This window comes from Vanacampus margaritifer, chromosome 19 (assembly GCF_051991255.1).
Source record: "Vanacampus margaritifer isolate UIUO_Vmar chromosome 19, RoL_Vmar_1.0, whole genome shotgun sequence".
Taxonomy (NCBI): domain Eukaryota; kingdom Metazoa; phylum Chordata; class Actinopteri; order Syngnathiformes; family Syngnathidae; genus Vanacampus; species Vanacampus margaritifer.
The window spans coordinates 7913907-7935661 of record NC_135450.1 but is presented as its reverse complement, the minus strand read 5'-3'; the positions used below and the strand labels follow the sequence as shown (position 1 = coordinate 7935661).

Here is a 21755-nt window from a genome sequence, read left to right as displayed (position 1 = left end):
GTGTAGCAGCTCACATTAAGCCATATTAACCCGTTCCCCAGCATATGCTTGGGGTTAAACGGCTTGTTTTATAAAGGGGGGGGGGGGGATAGTCTGATAGCACAAAATAGGGTCAACCCTGTTTGAATGTCAATGAGGTCAACTACAAAGTCTCAAGTCTAAATTGTTGACAATTTTGCCCGGAAATATGATCAGAATTTTTCCTGCTAAGTAACAACTGTCCAAATTGCAGAGGCAAACATTTCTGGAATGTGGTAAAAAAAAAAAAAGTTGAGGCAACTGACGACAGATGGCAACCCTGTGGCTAAATATATACTCCTTTCTGGAACTCAACTCTTATTACCACAGCATTAGGCATAATTGCCAGAATCACCATTCTGCATTCTCATTCGGTAAAAAAAGAAAAAAAAGAAGGGGGTTTTAACTAATTTGCTCCCAAAAACGTATAAATATGTACTATTTTAAATATTACTACCATAGTCCCAAAACAATTTTATGTTTTTTTTATGCTAGAGCATAGAGAAGGTTTTGATGCAGCCATTTTTATTACAAAAACGGCCAGCAGATGGCAGCAGAGTATAAGAGATCAACCAGGGTCATGTTGCAAAAAACTCTTTCCCCCCAGGGTTTTAAACAGATTTATGAATAATGATGAAACTTAGCTATATTCTAATGCTAATTGCCGCAAAATGGAAATGGATTTTTAAAAAATCTGATGAATAAAAGGGACTCTAATGTTTGTTTTGGTAGGTTCCATGTTTTTATAACATTAGAACACAATATTTTGTGGGCCTTGCGAAATCAGTCAAAATCCAGTCAAACAGCCGGGAGCGAAGGGGGTTGCTTCAGTGAAAATGGCTGGGAGTGAGTGAGTTAAATCTGTTTGAGTGTGCTTAAATGTACAATGTTATTTTATACGCAAGTTTTACATTAAACTTCAACTGGGAGATCTTGAAGCAAACATGCTTTCTGGATGTATCCTATGCGATAAACGGAGGTTCACTTTAGTTCACAGCGTTCGTCGACAGAGGACAAATTGTGACGTAAGAATTTAAGTATAGATTTTTATCTGACTAAACAATGTCACGTACTGTTGAGGAAACGTGCATGGATGTGTCCAGAATTAAGTACAACCAAGGAAGCATGCGACAGGAAGAGGAATCTGTGATGTCAAAAGATGATTGTACTTCCTGCCTGACATTGTTGGACACACACAAATGAGAGGAGCGGTCTGAGTGAAGGCTTGAATGGGATAACCTTGACCTGTATACTGTAAAAACCCGTAAAAAAAAACCATTTAAAATTCTGCAGAGGGGGGGGGGGGGGCTTGTTTAGTGGAGTGATAGAATGCTTAAGAGAGTGCCGGACAGTGGCTTCAGGAGCGTGTGAAAGGACGAGAGACGAAAACTCTCTGTGATCTTGAGCGCTTTCGCACACTCGTCGACTTCATTTCCCTTTTCCGCCGTTTATGTCGTCGAGACACTTCTTGGAAAAGAGCAGGAGTGGGAGCCCGTTTTTGTGTGTGTGTGTCCCGAGTCTGAGATGATGTCATGGCCCGTCTTTGCAGGCAACAAAAAGCGCCTCCACCCAAACTGCCCTGAATGTCCCCTCACCCCGACCCCACTCTCGCGATTCCTCCTTGCACCCCCACCCACGCAACCATTCAAGATCCCTCCTCAAACATTCCTCCACTGGACCCAATATTTTGTTTTTATATTACTTTACTGCAGCTTCAAGGAAAAAATAGCCCACTTGTCTAAATAATTCACCCCCTAAACTTTGGAAGGATTACGCGGATTAGATTTCTTTTTCTTTTCTTTTTTAAGGAGAGCTCAGTATTGACATCATCATTGCTCTCCTTTTTAAAAAAAAAAATATATATATTTTTTTTTTTATAATTTTTTTAAAATATATATATATATTTTTTTTTTTGTATGTGGGTGAGTATGTGTATGTGCGTGTGTATTCATCAGTTCACCTAAAACCTATTAAAAAAAATCCCATACTAATAATATAATATAATAATAAATTGCCAAATGCAGAAACATCAATGTAAGTTAACACGATGTGGTGTCTCTCGCTAACAGACAGAATTAAGTAACCAGAATTAGGTTAAAAAAATTCTATATACGTAGACCATGTTTCTATAAATTTTGATATTTGGTTTTTATTTGAGGCAGATATTTTTTCCATTAAAATGTGATTTATGAGGAGGTTAGACCATTGGTCGATATTCAGAGTTTGTTTATTTTTCCAGTTAACAAGAATTGTTTTTTTAGCGATAGTAAGGGCTACAAGTGTAGATTGAAATTGTTTATGTGGTAAGTCAATTGTTGTTAGGTCACCTAGCAAACACAAGTTTGGAGATAAAGGTATCCTACAGTCCAAAATAGCGGAAAGTTTTTCTAAGACTTTAGTCCAGAAATACATAACCGGAGTACATAACCATAAAGCATGAACATAAGTGTCTGTAGTGTTTTGTAAACATTGGATTAGATTTATCAAAATAGAGACAAATATTGGACCAACATGATAACTGGTATCGGTACTCGCCCATCCCTTTTTTTATATATTGCTACACTCAAACAAAGACAGAAAAATGTAGCTGACGCTGTGGTGTGTGTGTGCATGCATGCGTGTGTGTGAATGAAATGGACAGAGCATGTATAGAAGTGTAGGCACGCATGAGTCAAATGGAGGAAGTTGGGGCGTGAAAGGAAGATTGAGCGGATAGGTTGCGGGGTTCAAGCCATGTACTCCCACCATCAACTTTGATACATTCTTTGCTGTGTGACTCACTTACAAACTGTACAGTGCTTGTGCAGAGTGGCATATTTACTTCATGTGTCACCGCATGGATTGGAAGCCTCAGTGGTGTGTCATGTTGAATAAGTCGCTTCAATGGGATTCAACACGTGGTAAAATGCTGTCAGTCTATTGCCGTTTGAATTTAATAGAATGTAACATATTGACACTCCCATGTTATTTTGGCAAAAATCAAGTTGAATCCCAACTAAGTTGAGTTAAGTCATTCAATCTTGTTCTTTAACTGGATGTCAACCTCAAACATTTCTTGACAATAATATGTTATATGTGACCTCGCTCGTCTAAACATGACATTCTGATTAATATTACATTTTTGTAATATGAGTTATAAAGCAAAATCCAGCTGTTTTTATCCATCCCAGGGGGGCGGCCATTTTGCCACTTGCTGTCGGCTGAAGATGACATCACACTTGCTCAGGACTCAGGCAACGACCAATCACAGTGCACCTGTTTACTGAATCCGCGTTGTGATTGGTTGTTGCCTGAGACCTGTGCAACATTGATGTCATCTTCAGTTGACAGCAAGTGGCAAAATGGCCGCCTCCCTGATATGGATAAAAACGGATGGATTTTGCTGCTTAACTCATATTCCGCTAGCACAATATTAACCTGAATACCATATTTAGACCAATTGGACTGGAAAGAACATATTATTGTAAAAAAATAAATAAATAATAATGTTTGGGGTTGACTTCCACTTTTAGTCATTACAAACAGTATATATTGGAGAACAATTCTTACAAAAAGAGGTTTTAAGCTTTATAATGCCACGCTAATTTAAATTTTACTTTCAATCCAAACCTAAAACAAAGAAAATTGCATGTTGTGTATTTATAACAACCACATAACTTTCAATTATAATCGGCTAGGTTAATGCTAACACAATGGGAGACACCATAGACTGCAGTGCTAACAATTAGCATCTAGCATGTGGTGCTTTTGTTAACTTTTAAGGGATGGATATTTGAACACTTAAATAGACAAACAACATAACAATACTCAAAAGCATAACCAAAATGGGATGTAGTTTGTTTGATCAGATATTAGTTATCTCAACTGTGAAGTTGAATCTTTAGAAGTTTCAGTTTCTAAAATTGCCAACTTTACTTGAGTCAAGTCACATGACTCACGCTCTGTTGATAATAAGCCTTGCAAACTACAGCGTTCCAACCAGTTTCACTCACAGGAAATTGCGTCAGCGAAATTAAGTCGATATTGGAAAGGTGTTGAAAAATGCGAGATAAGGTCGACGCGTATCCGGATGACTTGGGCTCGCAAGACGGCACTTGATTCAAATTACTGTTGTCACCCGCACTCGCAAATTCGCACATTCCTTTGGGGACAATGCGGAAGATTACAGATCACGACTACGACGCTGTTTACCATCAGCGTTTATCTGCATTCCGTCCCGTCTGTCCCCACCTCACACAAATGCCGAATTTAATGTGTTTGCATTGAAGTCATTGAGCGGGGCTCGTTAGCATTTACATGGGGCGGCTGCCATCTTGAAAAAAAAACCCACCAACACCATTCGTACCTTGGTTTTGGCCTGTGGAACATTGTAAGATGAGCGTTGTAAAATTTTGAAGACTCATGTATGTACACTATGCTAACTACTAGCCCGACTCGATGTTGGCCAACTGGAGTCTGATTTAAGTCTGCAATTTTAGACTTGTGACTTCCCTGGCTAAAACTTATAAAAGGCTCGACTTGAACTCAATAGCTTTGAGATCTGTCATTTTGTTTTGTTTTTTTCGGCCAATTTTAAATCGGCTAAAATTTGAAACACTTCAACTGAAAACTTTATTGTGTGTATTCATTAAAACCATTGAAAATGTCACCATTCAGACAAAAGCAGGAAGGTTATGTCGTGAAAGAGAAACGTTACGGTCGGCCACTTTTTCAGCCAGTCTGTGCCAGTATGTCTTTTGGGGAGACAGCCATGGGTATTAAGGTCAGAAAAGGAGACGTTGCGTGTCAGAAGGATTTGGTTTTGGGGGTGGGGTGTTTTCCATGCGGTTTGATCACATACAATAGTTTTGTTCTTACCATAAAAAGGGGTCACTTCCTTGAAAGAGTGCATGATGATGAGCTGCAGTCAGGCCGGGGCGGAAGTGCACTAGAGGGAGGGTGTGTGCTAGTAAAGGTGGAAGGGGGGGTTCATTCAGAACAGCTGAAGAAAGGAGGGGGTGGTGGGGAGAGGGAGGCGGGGGTGGTCCCAACGTGACATGTGTGTCAGTCTGTTGAAATGTGTGTGAGGCGGCCCTCTCGACACACACGGGCTACGGAGCAGCAGAACGGCAACTTCAAGCGCTGAGCGCGGAAAAAGTGAAGGGACACAGAGAATTGATTTCTCTCGAGACTTTTTTCAATTTCTGTTGAGTTTTGTGGGTCTTTTTTTTTTCACTTAATTTTAAAAAAAACAGGATTTTTAGGGGGTACTTTCACAAATGCTTGGAACAATTATTTTAACAGGTAAGCTCCATTGGTTTTATATTGTAAAATGTGTCTTTATAAAGATTTGTATTTTGTTGTTTTTAGGTAAGTTCAATTTGTGCTAAATTGTGATGGATTTTGCTTACATGAATTAGTATGGCTGAGCGTATTGTTGTCCTGAGGGTGTGGTTGCATAGCGGTGCATCTCTCTTTCTTCTAGTTTTAGTACTATACTGTAGAGACCTGTCATTATAATCTAAAAAAAAAAACAAATGACATTGCTATGCATGTAATTTTTTTGTTAATTGTTGGTGTTTCTCCTTATACAACAGCATCCATCCCAGTGTAGACTTGTTACTCTAAGTGACCCAGTGGGCTGCGGTCCCAAAGGATTATTTTGGCTCTTTATAGCATTAATGAAGAGCAACAGTTGCTTTTCATCATATGCCGAGATGAGCAGAGGTTTTCCGCTCCAAGCTTCCATTTCTCAACTCCTATTTTCTTGTCATGTGAAGCATATCATTAGATGAGCGGGATCATAATTCCCAGCGGGGTTGTTTGTCTTAAACCACAAAGAGCAGGTGGGGGCTGGTGTGAGAGAGGGTCACCTGAAATTAATTAGGGTCTGTCTCAATTGTTAGTGACAGATGCTGTCCTTGGATGTCACAAATGCAGTTTCTGATTTATTACTGTGGATGAGATGAGTACCCCTCCTCCCAAAGTGGCGCCTCGGAGACACTCTGACCACACCTTAGATTGGGGGTGGAAGGTGGGGGGGGTCTTTGTCGGTTCTGGGGGATGTGAGAGAGCCGAGTTGGCCTCTTTTTTTCTGCTTAACTGACTTCTTTTGTTTGCATAGCTGCTGCTGCTCCAGACAAGTCAGCCTAATAGGGATTTGCATACATTTAGACAAAGTTGGTAAACAAGTGTCAGTTTTCCGTTGATATCTCAGCAGTAGTGGAGTAGTTAAAATTGCTTTATTTGGGACATGTGATCCAATAATACTGTTTTTACCCAATTTGTACACAATATTCCAATTGTTTTATCCCAAAATGTGAAATAAGTTGGAAGTTAGGTTTTTTAGCATCCCCCCACCCCCACCTGCCTCCTCCAAAAGAAAAAGAACCCGTCCATCCACCTTCTCAAACCCCTGCAGTCTCATCCCAGAAACATTCTTTGTGGTAAAGTCGTTATTTAAAGCATACACAGACACCCCCCACTCCCACCCTCACCCTAAATCAAACCAATCCAAGGGTGTTGTGTGTGCCTGTAAAACAAAACAAAAAAGTGAGATCAAAAAGACAGGAGAGATGCCAGCAGTGTGTTAAATCCACATGGTTCCCAGTTTTATGATCCGTGTAGATACACATGGCCTCATCCGGCAAGTCTGACCCGAACTTTACAACTTGAGTTAAGGGGAGGCGGCAAGTTGAGTTTGTCTGTTTGCTGATGAACACATTTTGAAACGACGCCCGCTCGCGAGGGACCCCGTGTCCACGTCGAAGGCACGCCGCCGCCCGGGCGCGACTTTATTTTGTAAATATGCTGAATCTTGTCAAGTTTGTGACCATCGCCACTGCTGCCCCCACCGCTCCTTTCCCCTTGTTTTCACAGGCCACAGCAAGGGTTAGAGGGCTATTGTATTGTGCCTTGAAGAAGGCGGTTCCCCATCTGTGTTGGAATGTGGGTCAAGGGGACTTAATTCAAAGAGGGTGGTTGTAGGCCTCACATTGTTTGGTTTTTAGAAATGTAAAACACAGTTTATCTGAGCTAAGTGAGACCTGGAATAACATAGCACACATTCCTTGCTGGGTCAAATCCGTACATCCATTTAGCCGCGTCCTCCCTAAAAATAAAACACGTTTTTTTTAACAATATGTTGCAGTTTTTACATAATTTCCTCAAAACCTTAAAATGTATTGTCTCGTCTAACACTAAAATATACAAAGAATGCAGTGCGGCTATGATTTGGATTGTGGGAACATTTCAACATTTTTTTTGTGTGAGACAAAACCGCTACAGAACAGTAGCTTGGAATTACCATGCTTTCCCACGTTTGGTTTGTTTGGAATTGCAATTTGAGTTCAAATTATGGCTGCTTTGCTTGTTAAAGACAGGGGAAGGAAAAGAACACGGTAGTTCCCACAGTTTTCCTTTAAAGGAGGTGTGAATACGTGTAATCGGGTAACGTGATATCTACAAATTAGACATTTGTGAGTCCCAGAGTATCAGGTGACTGGTGTGAGAAAGTAGAAAATGGACTGTACCATTTTACTAAATAAACGACTGATTTGGCTGAAACATGATATTGATTTGTTTAACTTTCCTCATCATTTCAGTTGGCCAGCCAGATGGTGTGTCTGTGGCTCAGAAGGAGGACACCTCAGAGACCATGGACACCAACACGGACGAGCAGGCTCCTCACGTGAACGGCGAGAAAGTGGAGAAGGAGTCTCCCGACGGCAACGACATCGCTCCCGTTGAGGAGAAGGCGGCGGAGGAAAAGCCCGACGAGACGGGCGAAGTGGGCTTCAAGAAGATCTTCCGCTTTGTGGGCTTTAAGTTCACCCTGAAGAAGGACAAGAGTGAGGAGAAAGAGCCCGTGAAGCTGTTGACGGTGAAAGATAAGGATGGAGACCTGGTCAATGGAATTGACGAACATGCAAAAGACGAGGCCGCTGCTGCGGACGAGAATGGCACTGCCGAAGAGAAAGAGGGCAAAGTAGAAGCGCCCCACACTGAGGCTGAAGTCACAAAAGATACCGACAAATCTGAAACCCCGGATGGTCCTGCTGATGCTGCTGAAATCTCAGATGAAGCTGTCAAAGAGGAAGTAGCTGAGAAAGAGGGCGAGGCCAGTCCACCAGCCCAGGAAGTTGCGTTGTCCCCCTTCAAGAAGCTGTTTAGTACAGGCCTCTTCTCTAATCTGCGAAAGAAATCCAGCATTAAGAGGACAAAAGAGGAGGAAGAAAAGGAGGCAGCTGGCGAGGACGAAGCTGTTAAAACTGGGGAGGGGGAAGATAAGCCAGATGCGGAGCAAGAACCAAAGGAAGAAAAACTGACAACTCAGGAGAAAGAAAAAGCCGAAGAGGAGGTCCCAGCATCACCTGAGGAAGCTAAACCCGAGCCAAGCTCAGAGTCCGAGGTCATTTCTGATGAAACAAAGCCAGAAGAAGAAAAAGCAGAAGAAGAGACGGTTCCAGCAGAGGTCACCTCTGACTCTGAACTCACAACTTCACAAGAGAAGACAAAGCCCCAAGGAAGCCCACTAAAAAAGCTTTTCACTGGCGCCGGCTTGAAGAAACTCTCAACTAAGAACAAAAAGAGCAAGAAAGATGCTGAGGTGAAAGTGACAGAGTCTGGCGAGCAAGCAGCAGCAGAACTTCAGTCCTCCACGGAGTCCACAGAAGCGGCAAAAGCTGACAGTGGACCCTCATCCCCAGAGCAATCAGGAGAGCATGCCGCTGAAGCAGGGATGGCTCAGTCGGACTCCACACAGGATGCCGAAGGTGAAGTTGTCTCTGATGGAGAGAAGAAAAAGGAAGGCATCGTCGCCTGGTCTTCTTTCAAGAAACTAGTGACACCCAAGAAGCGTGTGAAAAGGCCTTCTGAGAGCGATGAGGAGGTCACAAATGAGAAAGCAGCAAAGTCGGCAACCTTGTCTTCTTCTGAAAGTGCTCCATTCGCAGATAAGAGTGTAAAGGAGGAAGCGAAGGACGACAAACCCTGCGAGGATGAGGATAAGACTGAAAATACTGAAGAGAAACTGGTCAGCAGCACAGAGGAACCCAAAAAGAAAATGGACACTTCTGTCTCCTGGGAAGCTCTGATGTGTATGGGAGGACCCAAAAAGAGGACCAGGAAGACTTCAGATTCCGACGATGAGGAAACCAAGATCGAAGAGGAGAGTCCTGCGCCAGCTGCAGAAGAGGGCGAGCAGGAGGACAAGACGGAGGCAGCTGCGGCTGACCCTCAAAGTGTTGAAGGCGAAGAAGAAGCTGCCTCCTCCCCAGAACCTCTGAGTAGCCCACCAGAAAGGGAGTCTGCCTGGGACACTCTGAAACGCATGGTCATGCCAAAGAGTAAGGCCAAATCTGAAGAGAAGACCGAGGAAAGTGCCGAACAGGTCCAGCCAGAAAGCGAAGCACCAAAAGATGAGTCGTCATTCTCTCTGAGGAAGTTCTTCCCTGGTCTCAGGAAGAAAAAGGCTGAAAAACAAGCCTCCACCGAGAGCGAGGAGGACTCTGATACCCCGGCTGTTGTCCCCCTTTCAGAGTATGATGCACAGCACGAGATTGTCCAGGAAGCTGCGATCACAGCCCAAGTGTCCTCCGATGAGAGATCCCCTTCATGGATCGCAGCCATGGTGGAGCAAGGCGACGACAAGCACGATCAGCTGAGCGACATCACAGAAGAAGCAGAGAACATCGCCACGCCCAAGTCTGTCGACACCGACACCGACGAGCACGGCGGCGTGTCCCCAAAACCCGTCGGACGGAGATTATCTGTAGCTGAAGTTGCTCAAACTCCTCCCTCGGAAACCACCACCAACGAGCCCAAGGGACCCAAGGATGAAAATGCACAGGAGCTCGTGGCTGCCATTCAGGCCGAAATAAGTGTAGTTCCACCTGCGACATCTGTGATCTGCGAAGACGCACCAGTTGAGATTGCCTCAGAAGAAACGGAACCACCTTTGGAGCACGCCGATTCCAAGTCTCCCCACCTGCTGGAGCCACACGCCCACGACGAGGCCATGGCCATCTGCACCGGCCTGGGAACCAAAGAGATTGCTAAACTGGCTCTAGAGAAACCTGCAACTCAGATCACAGAGTGCGTTTCTGTGATCACTGACGCTCTCAGCACGGAGGTCATAGTAGAAGAAGAGTCGCTAAAACTGGAGGAGGCTGTCATTACAGAAGACGCACTATTGAGCGCCCAAGTTCAACAAGTTAGAAACGTTGAGATAGAACCCGCCCAAAGCTCCCAGTGCCAAGTGTTGGACATCCAAACCGCTGACGTGAGCGTTGAACCCGAGCACCCAGTCGTCGGAATCGTCAACACTTCCCTGGGGTCGCAACTTGTCGAGACCGACACCTATGTGGCAAACAATACGCCGATCGATCCCATTACGCCAACGGTGGAAATACCCGTGCTTTTACAGAACGGAGAAGTCACTGAGCCAAGTGTGAAAACCAACAGGGAAGAAGAACTTGCCTGCGAAACCACAGAACCAGGTGAGCAGGTTTGCGTCGTCACAGAATCCGTCGTCCTCGTCAGCTCACCCTGTGTGGACCAGTTGGGAAGCTCCAACATATCTGAGGCAAAGGAGGCCATAGAAACCAGTGGTGAGTCCGGTCAAATTGAGGCCCAGAGCGTGGTCATTGCCGAGTCCGTCATTCAGGGTGCTGTGGATAAAGTTTCAGAACTGCCAAAAACACCAGAGGCTTCCGCAAAACCGGTCCAGGCAGTGATGACCACAGAAAAGGAGATTGAGATCTCAGCGGAGACCCTTGTGGTCACCGACACTCCCACCCCTGTCACCAGAGAAAAAACACTTTTCGTTGCCATGGAATGCGAAACCGTTCCGATTGAGGTGGCAGAGATCCTCAACGGGTCTGCACTGGAAGACGAGACCTCCGAAGAGGGTTTAAAGAAGGCCGTGGAGGTAAACGCAAGCGAAGAATTTGCCATAGAAGAAGAAGTCGTGGAGATCGTTGGCGAGAGTCAGATGAATAACAAACTGGAGGCCGTGAAGGAGGAAATGGAAGAAGAGAAACCACAATCGGAGAAGGAGATCCACATGCCCGTCCAGGTGGTCCTGCAGACCGCACAGGTGCTCGAGGAGGACTCAATCAAAGAGGAGGCGGCGGAGGAGTTCGGCAGCAACGGCCCCGTGGACGGCAAAGGAGACCGGCCGGCGGGCGACCAGTCGGAAAGTCTCCCGGCGGAGGAGGAGAGGACACCGTCAAAGTGCGCCGAGGTCATGGCGCAGGTGATGGAGGTCATCGAAGAGGCGGTGAAGGAGATCCAGCCCGCGTCCACAGAGATCACACCGGCCTCGTGAGCAGGTGAGGCGGACTACAGAATTCCTTCATTAACCGATCAAACGGGTTTCTCATGTGTGTGTGTTTTTTTTTTTATATAAACATCAATGGGCTCTACTTTTATTAGCGGGGTTGGGGGGGTGCCCTGTGGCCAGATGAAGAAGCTTTTGTTCAGGCGCTGCGTTACCAGGGAACCTTTGATATCAAAGTAGGAATGCTGTTGTTGACCCCATCTTTGTCGGTCGGGGTCTTAAAAGGAAGTGGTGTGTGAGGGGGAGATGAACTTGTGCTGAAAGACTGATTATGATCCCTCCCTCCCACCACCCCTCTTCCATCAGTTTTCCTTCCAATCTATCTCAGACACACTGAATCTGCACTTTCTCCCATTAAAGTCAACGTCTTGTCTAGCTTTGATGTACCAAACACTGGGACGTCCTTTTATGAGCAGCATTTTTTTTTTAATGGTTTTCGATGTCTTGTTTTATTGAATGCACTGCAGTTTGTTTAAAAAGAGGTGGAGAAGTGCAGAAATCAGGGATGGTGGAGGCAAAGATGACCAAACAAAGTGAAAATGTTAGTTAAACATGGAGTCTAAAGCTCTGTTCATTCTGTCTTTATGGAAAATTGGTGCATCAGAGGTAGTCAACCTATAAGCATTTGCAAAATCACCCTTTCACCAATAGTTATTAATTGGCTGTCATGAATGTTTGTATTCAACAATACTTCGTTATCGACGTAGCGTATTCATAGTAACAATCATGTAGAGCGTATGGAAAAATGTGCAAAATGAACGGTGACACCACAGCGGTCCGTCTCACTTTGGGGCAGGTAGATGATTATGTCCATGACAAAATTATGAAAAATTATTTTCAAAGAGACACTAATGCGTGCAGTATAGTGCAACAGTAACATATATGGTTCAAAAAGCTATTTTTTATAAACATATAATTAAATATAGCTAATAAATAACCAAAAATAATCTTCAGTGAATTACCAATTTGTGTGTGGAAAACTGACACTACTACTAACCCCAAAAATGGGGGTTCGTATAATGCCATACTGTGTGTCCTTGATGCGGCCCCTGACGGGGGAAAAAAGGCCCTTTCATCCAATGTCTGCGTCGACAAACCAATAGAGAGAGGACATGCTCATGTTTTGTCAAAAGACAATCAGCCCTCCTTTAGTCCTGTCCTGAGGATGAATAACCTTCATAAATCACCACACTTAAACTCAATGACAAGAACAAATAGACTTTTTATTTGTGCTAATGTTTGGGGCTAGCTTGAGCAAGGAAGTAGCACGATGTTATACCAATGTTACATGGGCTAAACACATTTTTAAAAAAATAACTTTCTTTTACCAGTGAAAGGTAATTCAATGGCAATTCAATTCATTATCAACTGTTTGAGTTTGATAAGGACAGTGATGTAGCGTCATTAGTAAAGCCTGCAGCAAAATGGCGGACACCTTGACACATTATCCGGCCAGTTGGTCCGCATATCGTGTGTAATTATGTCTATTATCTGGAACGCAGATCCAGTTTTTGTTTTTGTGCTCAGACTAAAGCAATAAAAACTTCACTTTGGCGCCATCTTGTGGCAAGGAACTATGTTGAGAAACGTCATTTAACGTTATGCTTTGCCGCCATCTTCTGGCATATCACGGGCGATTACAGTACAGTATAAACCGCGTAAGTGCTTCAAAGAGTCACAGGCGTTAATTTGTCATTATTACGACGTCGGCGATAATTCCTTTCAACATAAAGAGCTGTGGGGCTGGAGTTATTTGTTGTTTATTTAGGGAGAGACAGAAAGTAGATAGCTGCACGAGGGTGTTACATAGAAATCACGGATGTGGAGGCCGGTCTTTGTTACAACAACTTGCTTGTATACTGTTTTAATGTTAATCGTTGCATGTTCCTAACATCTCTGCTTGCTTCCCCGCAGATGAAGATTCAGCATTGTTGCATGGGAGACCGGGACGTGGGTGATGACGAGGAAGAAGCTGAGGATGCCTGGTTATGACTACCTACTGACACGCCGGAAACGAGTTCTCTGCCCACTTCCTGCCCAGTAGAGAGACTGAGTCACCGAGCTTCCTGTTCACCATAACCCCACCCCCCACCCCCCTGCATCCAGCCATGAACCCCCCCCCACCCCTCACCCCGTGCCCAGTCCGTCGAATGTTTACCTACGTGTGTGCGTGTGTGTCTAATGGTGTATAGGCGTGAGAGAATATCAGAAGGTAAACAGATTGTATATTGTATTTATAACGAGTATTCTTCCAATCACCCTTTATTTTTTCATGTTGAGCCCTATTTTTTTTTTTTTTGTTTACTTTGTCATAAGTAAAGATTATTTTTTAAAATTCCACAAGCAACAAAACATTACCAAAGCTAATTGTTGCATAAGGCATAGGGGGCGTTTTATTAGTAGTATTCATATATTTTGTAGCAGCCATGGTACAAACTGTGATTTATATTGTCAGTAAGATAAAAAGGTAAAAGGTCAAATCCCCCTCATGTTTCATGTACATACATAAAACATATGCTGCCTAAATTACTGTGAAATAACCTTTTCACTTATCTTTTTTTGTCATAACACAATAAAATACTATTATATCAGCCTCGCTTCATCATGTGGTAGAAAAAATAATCATTTGGAGGTTTAAGGTAGTGCATTAATTTATGCTAGCTACCAATCATAGTTGAGGTTGCTTAACACATTAATTCTAATTTAATACATTTGCTTAAGATGAATCAGAGGCTGACACCAGCACCAAATGAGAAAAAAAAAACATTTATAAAGCCTTTCTCTCTTTTTTTGTACATAAATATTCCCCCAAATCTCCTTTAGCCTTCTCAGTCAGCTTTGACTTCACTGTGAGCCTGCTAACATTTGTACAGATGATGTGTATACGCTTGTATGTACTGATAAAGCCTCTCGTTATAACAACTAATATGCTTCATTCTCCGTAATATTCACATAAGCATGGTTTTAACTGTCTTTTATATTTTACAAGCTGTTAATAGTATGGATACACAAACTTGTCTATATTTCATTCAATAAAGTTGAGAGGGTTGGGGGAAATAAAATGTGTGTTGTTGTTTTTTGTTTTCATTCATGAAAATGACACAATATATCAAATCCTTTCCCCCCATTCAAATTACAGTAGCCCCTGCTAGCTTAATGCTAATGATCAGCATCTTGTGCACCAGCTAAACAACGGACATTCACAAATGGAGCAGCACACATAGACATAGCGCTTAAAAAAAAGAACGTTTTTAATAAGGACAAATAATATACATAGTATAAAAACAAAACGAATTGTAAAGAAATAAACTTTTTTATAAAGTGTGACTACTGTATGTACTGTAATGTATGTTGGTTGGGGTGGGCGTGGCCTATTGAATGACGTCAGAAGTTGAAGGCAGCTAATACGCACAAAAATAGACCTTTATTAAGCTAAGATACACACACTACTTTTAGTTTAGCATATGCAGGAGGTAAGCATCAATTATGTGTTTTAAATATAGTATCAGACTCAAAAAGAGGTTAAATGTGACGTTGGATGCTCGAATAACTAAAAGCAAACTACTCTTGGCTACATTTTGGAATATGGTTACTGGTTAGCTCCGAAGGTGGTCGCTTGGTGTTATAAAAGTGGCGCTTTACCGCCATCTTGTGGCATCTTGTAAATCACTCATTCAGATAGTTTAAGTTTTTGTGGTGCTGTGCGCGTGCGCGCGCAGAACTGAGGCGCCTCTGTCCGAAAGAGCTGCCTGCGGTCAACACCTCCAGAAGCTGAATGGTTACCTTCTTCCACCAGACGTTAATTCGCAAATTGCAACATGTTTTTTTTTTTGTTTTTTTTAAAGCATCATTCTGAGTTGACAGTGTGCAAATATTCTTTTTAACGTCAACAGCAAATGAGCAAATTCACATTTTAGAGGGCACAGTGTTAAAGTAACCATACTTAACAATAAAATGTAAAAACTAATACGTTTATTTTTTTATGTGCAATAAAAAGAGCTTGTTGTTGTTGATAAATAATCCCTCATTTACGCGATTTGTTATTAAGTCGAAGTGCAGAACAAAGACCAAAATTCCCTTCTGGAACACTGACAAGAGTGTCGCGGCATTTTTAATTAGCACATACAAACATAATCACTTCTGTGAGTTTTCAAGTCACAATTGTCCGCTGCAAGTGAATGCAACACAGTGTGAATTAGGAAAAGTTTAAGCTAAGAATACACATTTATATAGAACAGTGGATCGCAGAACCCTAAAAATCCAAGTCCTTGTCTTTGTACTGTTTTATTTCGCACTTTCCTTTGGAAAGGTGCACATGCAAAGATTTGAAATAGGTACGAAATAAGCTAAGATAAAGTAAGATACAAAGACGCAAATTCAAAGTGATTTTTGTTTTGTTTTGTTACAATAACTTCATCTTGTACACAAAGAATGGAAATGGGATATGAACAGGAAAACACAAAAGGCTTTCCTGTTTGAAAACCGGCAAGTGACGCCCTTAAAACAAAACAGAAGCAAACCGACTATACGGACAGCCAGTGACAATGAACTCACATGCACAATATTTTTTTTTAAATTGACATCATTTATTTTTTAAGATCATGTTTTCCAGTATCCCTACTGAGTCATGTCTCCGTGGGAGGCGTGAAGACGGAAAGAGAGAGAGAGGGAGATTAGAGAGAGGGGTTTTCATTTGGTTTCTTCCAGAAGTTTGGAGGTCGAAAATGGGATCGGTCGCCAGGTCGCTCGCTCTGCTGTGTTTGTGTTCTCTGGGCTGCTACGTTCCCGCCGGCAAGCCGCAACCAACACAGGTCAGGATTGTATTGAGCTTTTGAATGTATCCTGTAAACGAAATGTAATTATGTTTGGAGCATTATTTGTTGTTAAAATTGTGTTGAAAAGTAAAAAATAAATAAATAAATCACTGCACTCAAGGAGGACGTCATGAGAAGATTATTTGCAAAATGATCTACCCATTCCCAGGAGCGATGTCATCATTGATGGATAATTTTGGTTTTTAAACCAGAGATGGATGGAAGTTTCACTTTTTTTTTTTTTTAAACAAAAGCAGATGGACACGATTCATTAATAAAGAGTTGCACAAAAAATAAGTACATTTTGTATGTGAAATATGCAGAATTTTTAAATTTAATAATAGAAGACTAATTCTGTCTAATTTGTAAAAATAAAAAATAAATAATTAACTAAATAAACATTTTTATCAAGCAATTTCAGGGGGAAAAAACAGTTTGCAATAAACATTACAGCACTCAGGATAAAATAGCTAAGCTAAGTGGCTAATTTCACCAAAAAGCACGCTAGCGAGTTGAGGCTACCTAACTTCCTCGCTAGAAAACTAAAGCTAGCTGTTTAGCTGATCTGGCTAATCGAAACCATCTGCTAAATTACAGTTAGCAGAAGACAACTGCTTGCCAATGAAAGCAACTGTAAAACTAGTGCTAGGTGTCTTGTTGGAGTTAACTGGTTAATTAATTGTACCTGGCAGGTAAACTCAAAGCTAACTGTCCTAATGATGCTAATGGTTACTCACTTGAACTTGACCTAACTGGTTATACAACAGTGTAACTATTTTGTTAAAGCTAACCAGCTAATTTAACAAATTGTCGGGAAGAGATTAGCGCAGAAACTCATGCTAGCTAACAAATGGATAACTGAAGCTAACTGCCATAATACTTGTTTTAACGCAATGTAATATCAATATTGTTTTTGGTTGTTGTTTTTGTTTTGTTAGTTGTCTCTTACAGATTTGAAAAAGTCACGAGGAGATGTTCCCGACATTCTTCCAACATCTGAACTGGAGCCCACCAACCAAGCGTCGGACTTTGAAACCTCCTACAACTATGTTTGTGCGTCCTCACACCATTTTTTTTTTTATTGTTTAAAATTGTACAGTATATAGCAATTAACCCCATAGTGCTACATTTTCATTTCTAAACCGAGAACATTGCATTTTCTACTTCCACAGTGTCCAGACTGGCCGGGATGGACCAGGCCATCCACAAACTCAATGTGGGCCACTACACTCTGGATGTTAGCATGGATCAGCTAATTGAGCGTCTGTCCAGGATGGACGGTACCAATTCATGCTAATGCTAACCCCTGACCGACGTCACTTCCTGGTTCCGCTAATATTCCTTCTTCATCCCCAACATGGCAGCTAAGGTGGCAGAGCTTGAGGACAAAATTCGAGAAGTGTACCAACACAGCAAAGACAATCGCAAAGAGACAGGAAGACTAGAAGGTGAGCTTGTTTTTACACCATTTCAGTTGCTTTTATTTTGGCTGTATGAACATTTTGAGGACCGTACTTTCCTAATTTAGTTATCAGGGCAGAAAGAAGATCCTCCTAGTGAGGTGTGGTAGTACTTTTAAGAGGTCCAAGAACCTTTTAGCTCCAGGAACTAATGACCTGGCCTGCTAACTATTGCTAATGAGACAAACAAAAACAAAATGGTTGACACGTCAATGATAATTATACCAACATGACATGTTTTTTCTTGGCCAACCAGGTTGCCAGAAGGGCCTGCGGCTGGGCTACAAATGCTACCTTGCGTACAACACCCACGAGGACTACGCGGGCGCTTCCAGGAAGTGCATGGAGCGCGGGGGCCGCATGGCCATGCCGCGAGACCGCCGCGAGCAGGAGGCGCTGGCCGACTACGTGAAAACTTTCTTCCGGCCAAGCAACTGGCCCGTGTGGCTTGGCGTCAACGACCTGGCGGCTGAGGGCGTGTACATCTTTGACGACGGCACACCCGTCTCCTACTTCCAGTGGCGCAGGCACTTCCTGTCCAGCCAGCCGGACGGTGGCAAGCGCGAGAACTGCGTGGCCATGTCGTCAGATGACGGCGACTGGTGGGACCACTACTGCGACAGGGCCATAAACTACATGTGCGAGTTTGATGACAGGGTGGCACTTTAGAGGAATTCCTAGCTCTAACATCGCGACACACACAATTAAACTCACTTAAAACCGACATTGGGCTTCTCTTAATGTTAGCGGCTAGCTGCAGTTAAGTAGCTAACGATACGTAGCTGGCTAACTGTAGTAAAGTGGCTAACGTTATACCTTAGCTGGCTAACTTTTGTTCAGTGAATGTTAACTTCATTCTTTAGATTTCACACGCAGAACATTTCCAATTGGTGCCATTTTGTCTGGTAACTAGAAAATGTATTCTTCATAAAGCCGTCTAAAAAATAAAACCACTTACACCGAGTGCGCAGGAGACATTTTGTTTCTTGAATTGTTTGACATTTTCCTACAACAGAAATATTTTAAGCTGACGTGAAAAAATATGTCATCTTTTATATACTTTGTTGTTTTTTTAGATACACTCCTTACAGAAGAGACCATTGTTGTTTTCATGATGGTTGTCTACAAATAAAGGTTAGCTGATGCTCGACGGACTGACGGGCGGATGGTTGGGCGCTGTTTTAGTTTGTTGTGCGCAATAGTCACCACTAGATGTCAGCAATGACGTAAATACATTTGAGAGGCAGAATTAGTGTAGTTCATGAAATGAGTTTCAGTGTTCTGTAGAAACATTTCCCATTCCGTGTTTTTCCAACCTCAATATATACAAACGAAGACACACAACTAACAATCACGCCTCACCATTTGCAATAAGAAAGCACACTAAACACGTGTGTTGTATAGGGAAGGAAGTTTGAAATTATTTAAAGGAAATATTGACATTAATACATGGAACAAACTCAGGAAATCATTACGATAACAGTTCCCAATGACATGCATATGGTGCACTTATTATAGGGGAGGCTCCCACATATACATGTATAGATTGTAATATGCTTCTGTTAGTGAGACGAGTGAAATATCATTCATAGGCCACGCTGCCTTCATTTCAGGCAACTTTTGACAATTGTGGAAAACTAACAAAACAGCACACTAGTACACGGACCTCAACCTGGGTATCAAGGATATCGAATAAAAGCTCAAACAGCATTCCAAAGGCGAGCTATTTGATACGTGTGGTTTGTGTAACTGAGCTGCGTTGAGGAAGCATCCACAAAGATGCCTTGACAACCGAGAAGGTGGAAGCCTTACAGACCTGCAGTTACTTTCTCCATGGATTTATAATTCATTCTCATTCTAATTGATAAAGCGCGCTAAGTGGAGAGCAAATTAATACGACTACTACTACTAATAATTTGTAACTGGGTCATGACGTTTTGTAATTCTTACTGTTTCATATGCAGGATAAATTACCGGTAATGTTTGAATTGCTTTGATTACCCAAGTGCTATAGTAATAAAGTTTATTCCAAATTGAATGTGTGTTCCGTATTATATGCATTGTACTTAACATTAATGAATGTGTTTAAAAAAGAGGAAGAATTAATGGTATCGCAGGTTGGGTGGCGTTAGGTCACGTGATGCCCACCGCGCCATGTTTCCATCGTGGCGTAGGGAAACTTCTTGAGCCAAGTGGGGGAAAGCTGCAGTTCCAGCATCAAAATACCACTTTTTGAGCATTATACTTCCTGGTTTTATTTCAACATTAAAGCACCGCTGTGATTTCAACTGCACTCGACTCCACATTGTAAGTAAAGATGATTTCGGAGTGAAAATATGGATTGCAAAACAAGGCAATAGTTTTTTTTAACTGAAATAAAAATAAGAAACGGTAGCGTAAATAGTATATTTACCCCGCTCACCACCACTCTAGTTGCTTTTAATTTGAAAATAAGACATTAGCATTTCCGCTTTTCTCCCATTCATCTTCGGAAAATGACAAAAAGTGTCGGCAGAAGGGGTTAAAAAACAGACTAACAGGAACAAACTTGAGAGTCGCGGCTGTCTCTCTCCCCACACATTCCCGTTTTTCACCCATTTCAACAATCGTTTACATTTTCAAACAGGACAACTCGTCGCGAGCGTTCAAGACTCCGAAGATCTGGATTTTACCTCGACACACACACACACATAATACAAAGCCGTCCAACTTCGGCTTTTCCCTGCATTCTGTGGATACTCGCAGTGGATGTACTTTGGAAGTTTTCTCATGAATTTCTTCAGGAGAGAGTGGTTTGCACCTCGAAAATGTCTCAAGCGTGATTTACTTTTAAGCTTTCCATGACTCGGCTTGTCACTTTGTGGCCCCATTCGGACGGTTTGGAAGTGTTTTGAGGCGGCGCACGTCTCCTTAATCCCTCCCGGTGACAGCGGAGGTGAGTTGTCTCATTTTGGCTCTGTATGCTTAAACATGAATCAGAAAAAGGCAATCAAACTTTTAGAATGTAAATTTCAAACGTCTCTCGACTTTATGTTGTCATTTCTTTTGGCCAAACCTGATGGAAGAGGAACTGGAATCGTGACTAATTTAAAGAGACAGTACACGTAAAAAAAAAAAAAAAAAAAAGCCTTGAAGTGAAGGTGTTCACGGGTAACAGGTAACACCCTCTTGGCTTCTACGGAAGACATGCCCTTTTAAAATCATGGGAGATAGACACGCTGGTATGACTGCTCAACGTACAACACCCTTCTTCCGTTTAATGACACTTTTGGACATGGTGAAATTCTCTCACTATATTACACACGCTTAAATCAATCCAAGCAATTTATTGCCTCTCCCAATTGAATAATGTTTTCATTCCTTTCAAGAGGGAAATATCATTTGAGATAAGTGATTCGAGTTAAGAGCATGGTCACGGCACAAGTTAAACTTCTATCTCAAGGCACCAATGTTTGCATTTGCAACTACCATACATTAAATGCGTAGTGGGACATATTTAGTAGGGCTGAACAACTTTATTTTATTTTTATTTTTTAACAGAAGACTAATCAATTTATTTATGTATTATTTTTTCTACATTTTTGTATTTTTTTTGCATAAAAAAAAATAGTGGGGTGGGGGGCGTGGTGGCGCGGCGGGGATACGGATGGGGGACCGCAGCACTGCAACCGATGGCACCCAAGTTGTGGGGTGCATTAAAATTGGAAGGGAGTTGTAGGGCGAAGACGGTGTCTACCCCCCCCCCCCCCCGAGGTGTGTTATGTGCCCTATGTGTCTATTAACAATGTATTATTGTGCAAAACTAGTGCAGTGAGTTAAGAGGAGCGATCAGCGGCGCCCTTCCCAACCGGGCGGGGGCAGGAGGTGAACCCGCCCACCAACCTCCCACCGGGACCCCGGTCCGGACTAATCAATTTCTAATAAATCTGATGTTTATTGTAATACAGATTAAGTTATTTCTTGTGTTTGTAAAAAAAAAAAAAGACATCAAAAGAGTACCTTAAAAAAAAACACTTGCATATGAAGTCGCAGTTGCAATATTGAGGGGATTACGAGTATTAATTTTTTTCAGAATCGTCGTTCAACCCGCGTTTTTTGTACATGCCATATGCACCTCCGTGTTTGGGTTTCTCCACACATGTA

At 42.4% G+C, this 21755-nt stretch overlaps 3 protein-coding genes across 6 annotated transcripts in view; all 3 read left to right on the top strand.

The window, feature by feature from the left end:
• Window positions 1-14401, top strand: part of akap12b (A kinase (PRKA) anchor protein 12b) — a 37625-nt gene extending 23224 nt beyond the window's left edge. For 2 of the 3 annotated variants that reach the window (XM_077552715.1, XM_077552716.1), the window contains exons 3-4: window positions 7602-11330; window positions 13253-14401. In XM_077552715.1, coding sequence (XP_077408841.1) covers window positions 7602-11326 — 3725 coding nt within the window. In that variant the 3' untranslated portion in view covers window positions 11327-11330; window positions 13253-14401. Of the gene's footprint in view, window positions 1-5085; window positions 5302-7601; window positions 11331-13252 lie in introns of those variants that run through there. The other variant, XM_077552717.1, reaches the window with a different exon arrangement.
• A 395-nt stretch (window positions 14402-14796) lies between these two features.
• clec11a (C-type lectin domain containing 11A) lies at window positions 14797-18944 on the top strand. Of its 2 annotated transcripts, XM_077552960.1 has the most exons (6): window positions 14797-14811; window positions 16046-16149; window positions 17091-17205; window positions 17325-17432; window positions 17517-17600; window positions 17869-18944. In XM_077552960.1, exons 2-6 carry the CDS (start codon window positions 16063-16065, stop codon window positions 18279-18281), a joined length of 807 nt encoding a protein of 268 aa, XP_077409086.1. In that variant the 5' UTR covers window positions 14797-14811; window positions 16046-16062; the 3' UTR covers window positions 18282-18944. The 2 variants fall into 2 exon arrangements, with proteins under 2 accessions (XP_077409086.1, XP_077409085.1); XM_077552959.1 differs by lacking the exon at window positions 14797-14811 and having other exon boundaries at window positions 15878-16149.
• Window positions 18945-20128: 1184 nt separating this feature from the next.
• utrn (utrophin) overlaps window positions 20129-21755 on the top strand; it is a 160033-nt gene continuing 158406 nt past the window's right edge. Inside the window, exon 1 of the mRNA XM_077551971.1 lies at window positions 20129-20547. The gene's annotated coding sequence lies outside the window, so the exon portion shown is untranslated. The remainder of the gene's footprint in view (window positions 20548-21755) is intronic.

Bases quoted from the DNA above. Each gene is read 5' to 3' on its own strand.
- clec11a (XM_077552959.1), top strand. From the start codon at position 15,940: ATGTTTTCCAGTATCCCTACTGAGTCATGTCTCCGTGGGAGGCGTGAA. The intron at 16,150-17,090 runs GTCAGGATTGTA...TTGTTTTGTTAG, and splicing joins GCAAGCCGCAACCAACACAG to TTGTCTCTTACAGATTTGAA. The intron at 17,601-17,868 runs GTGAGCTTGTTT...TTGGCCAACCAG, and splicing joins AGAGACAGGAAGACTAGAAG to GTTGCCAGAAGGGCCTGCGG.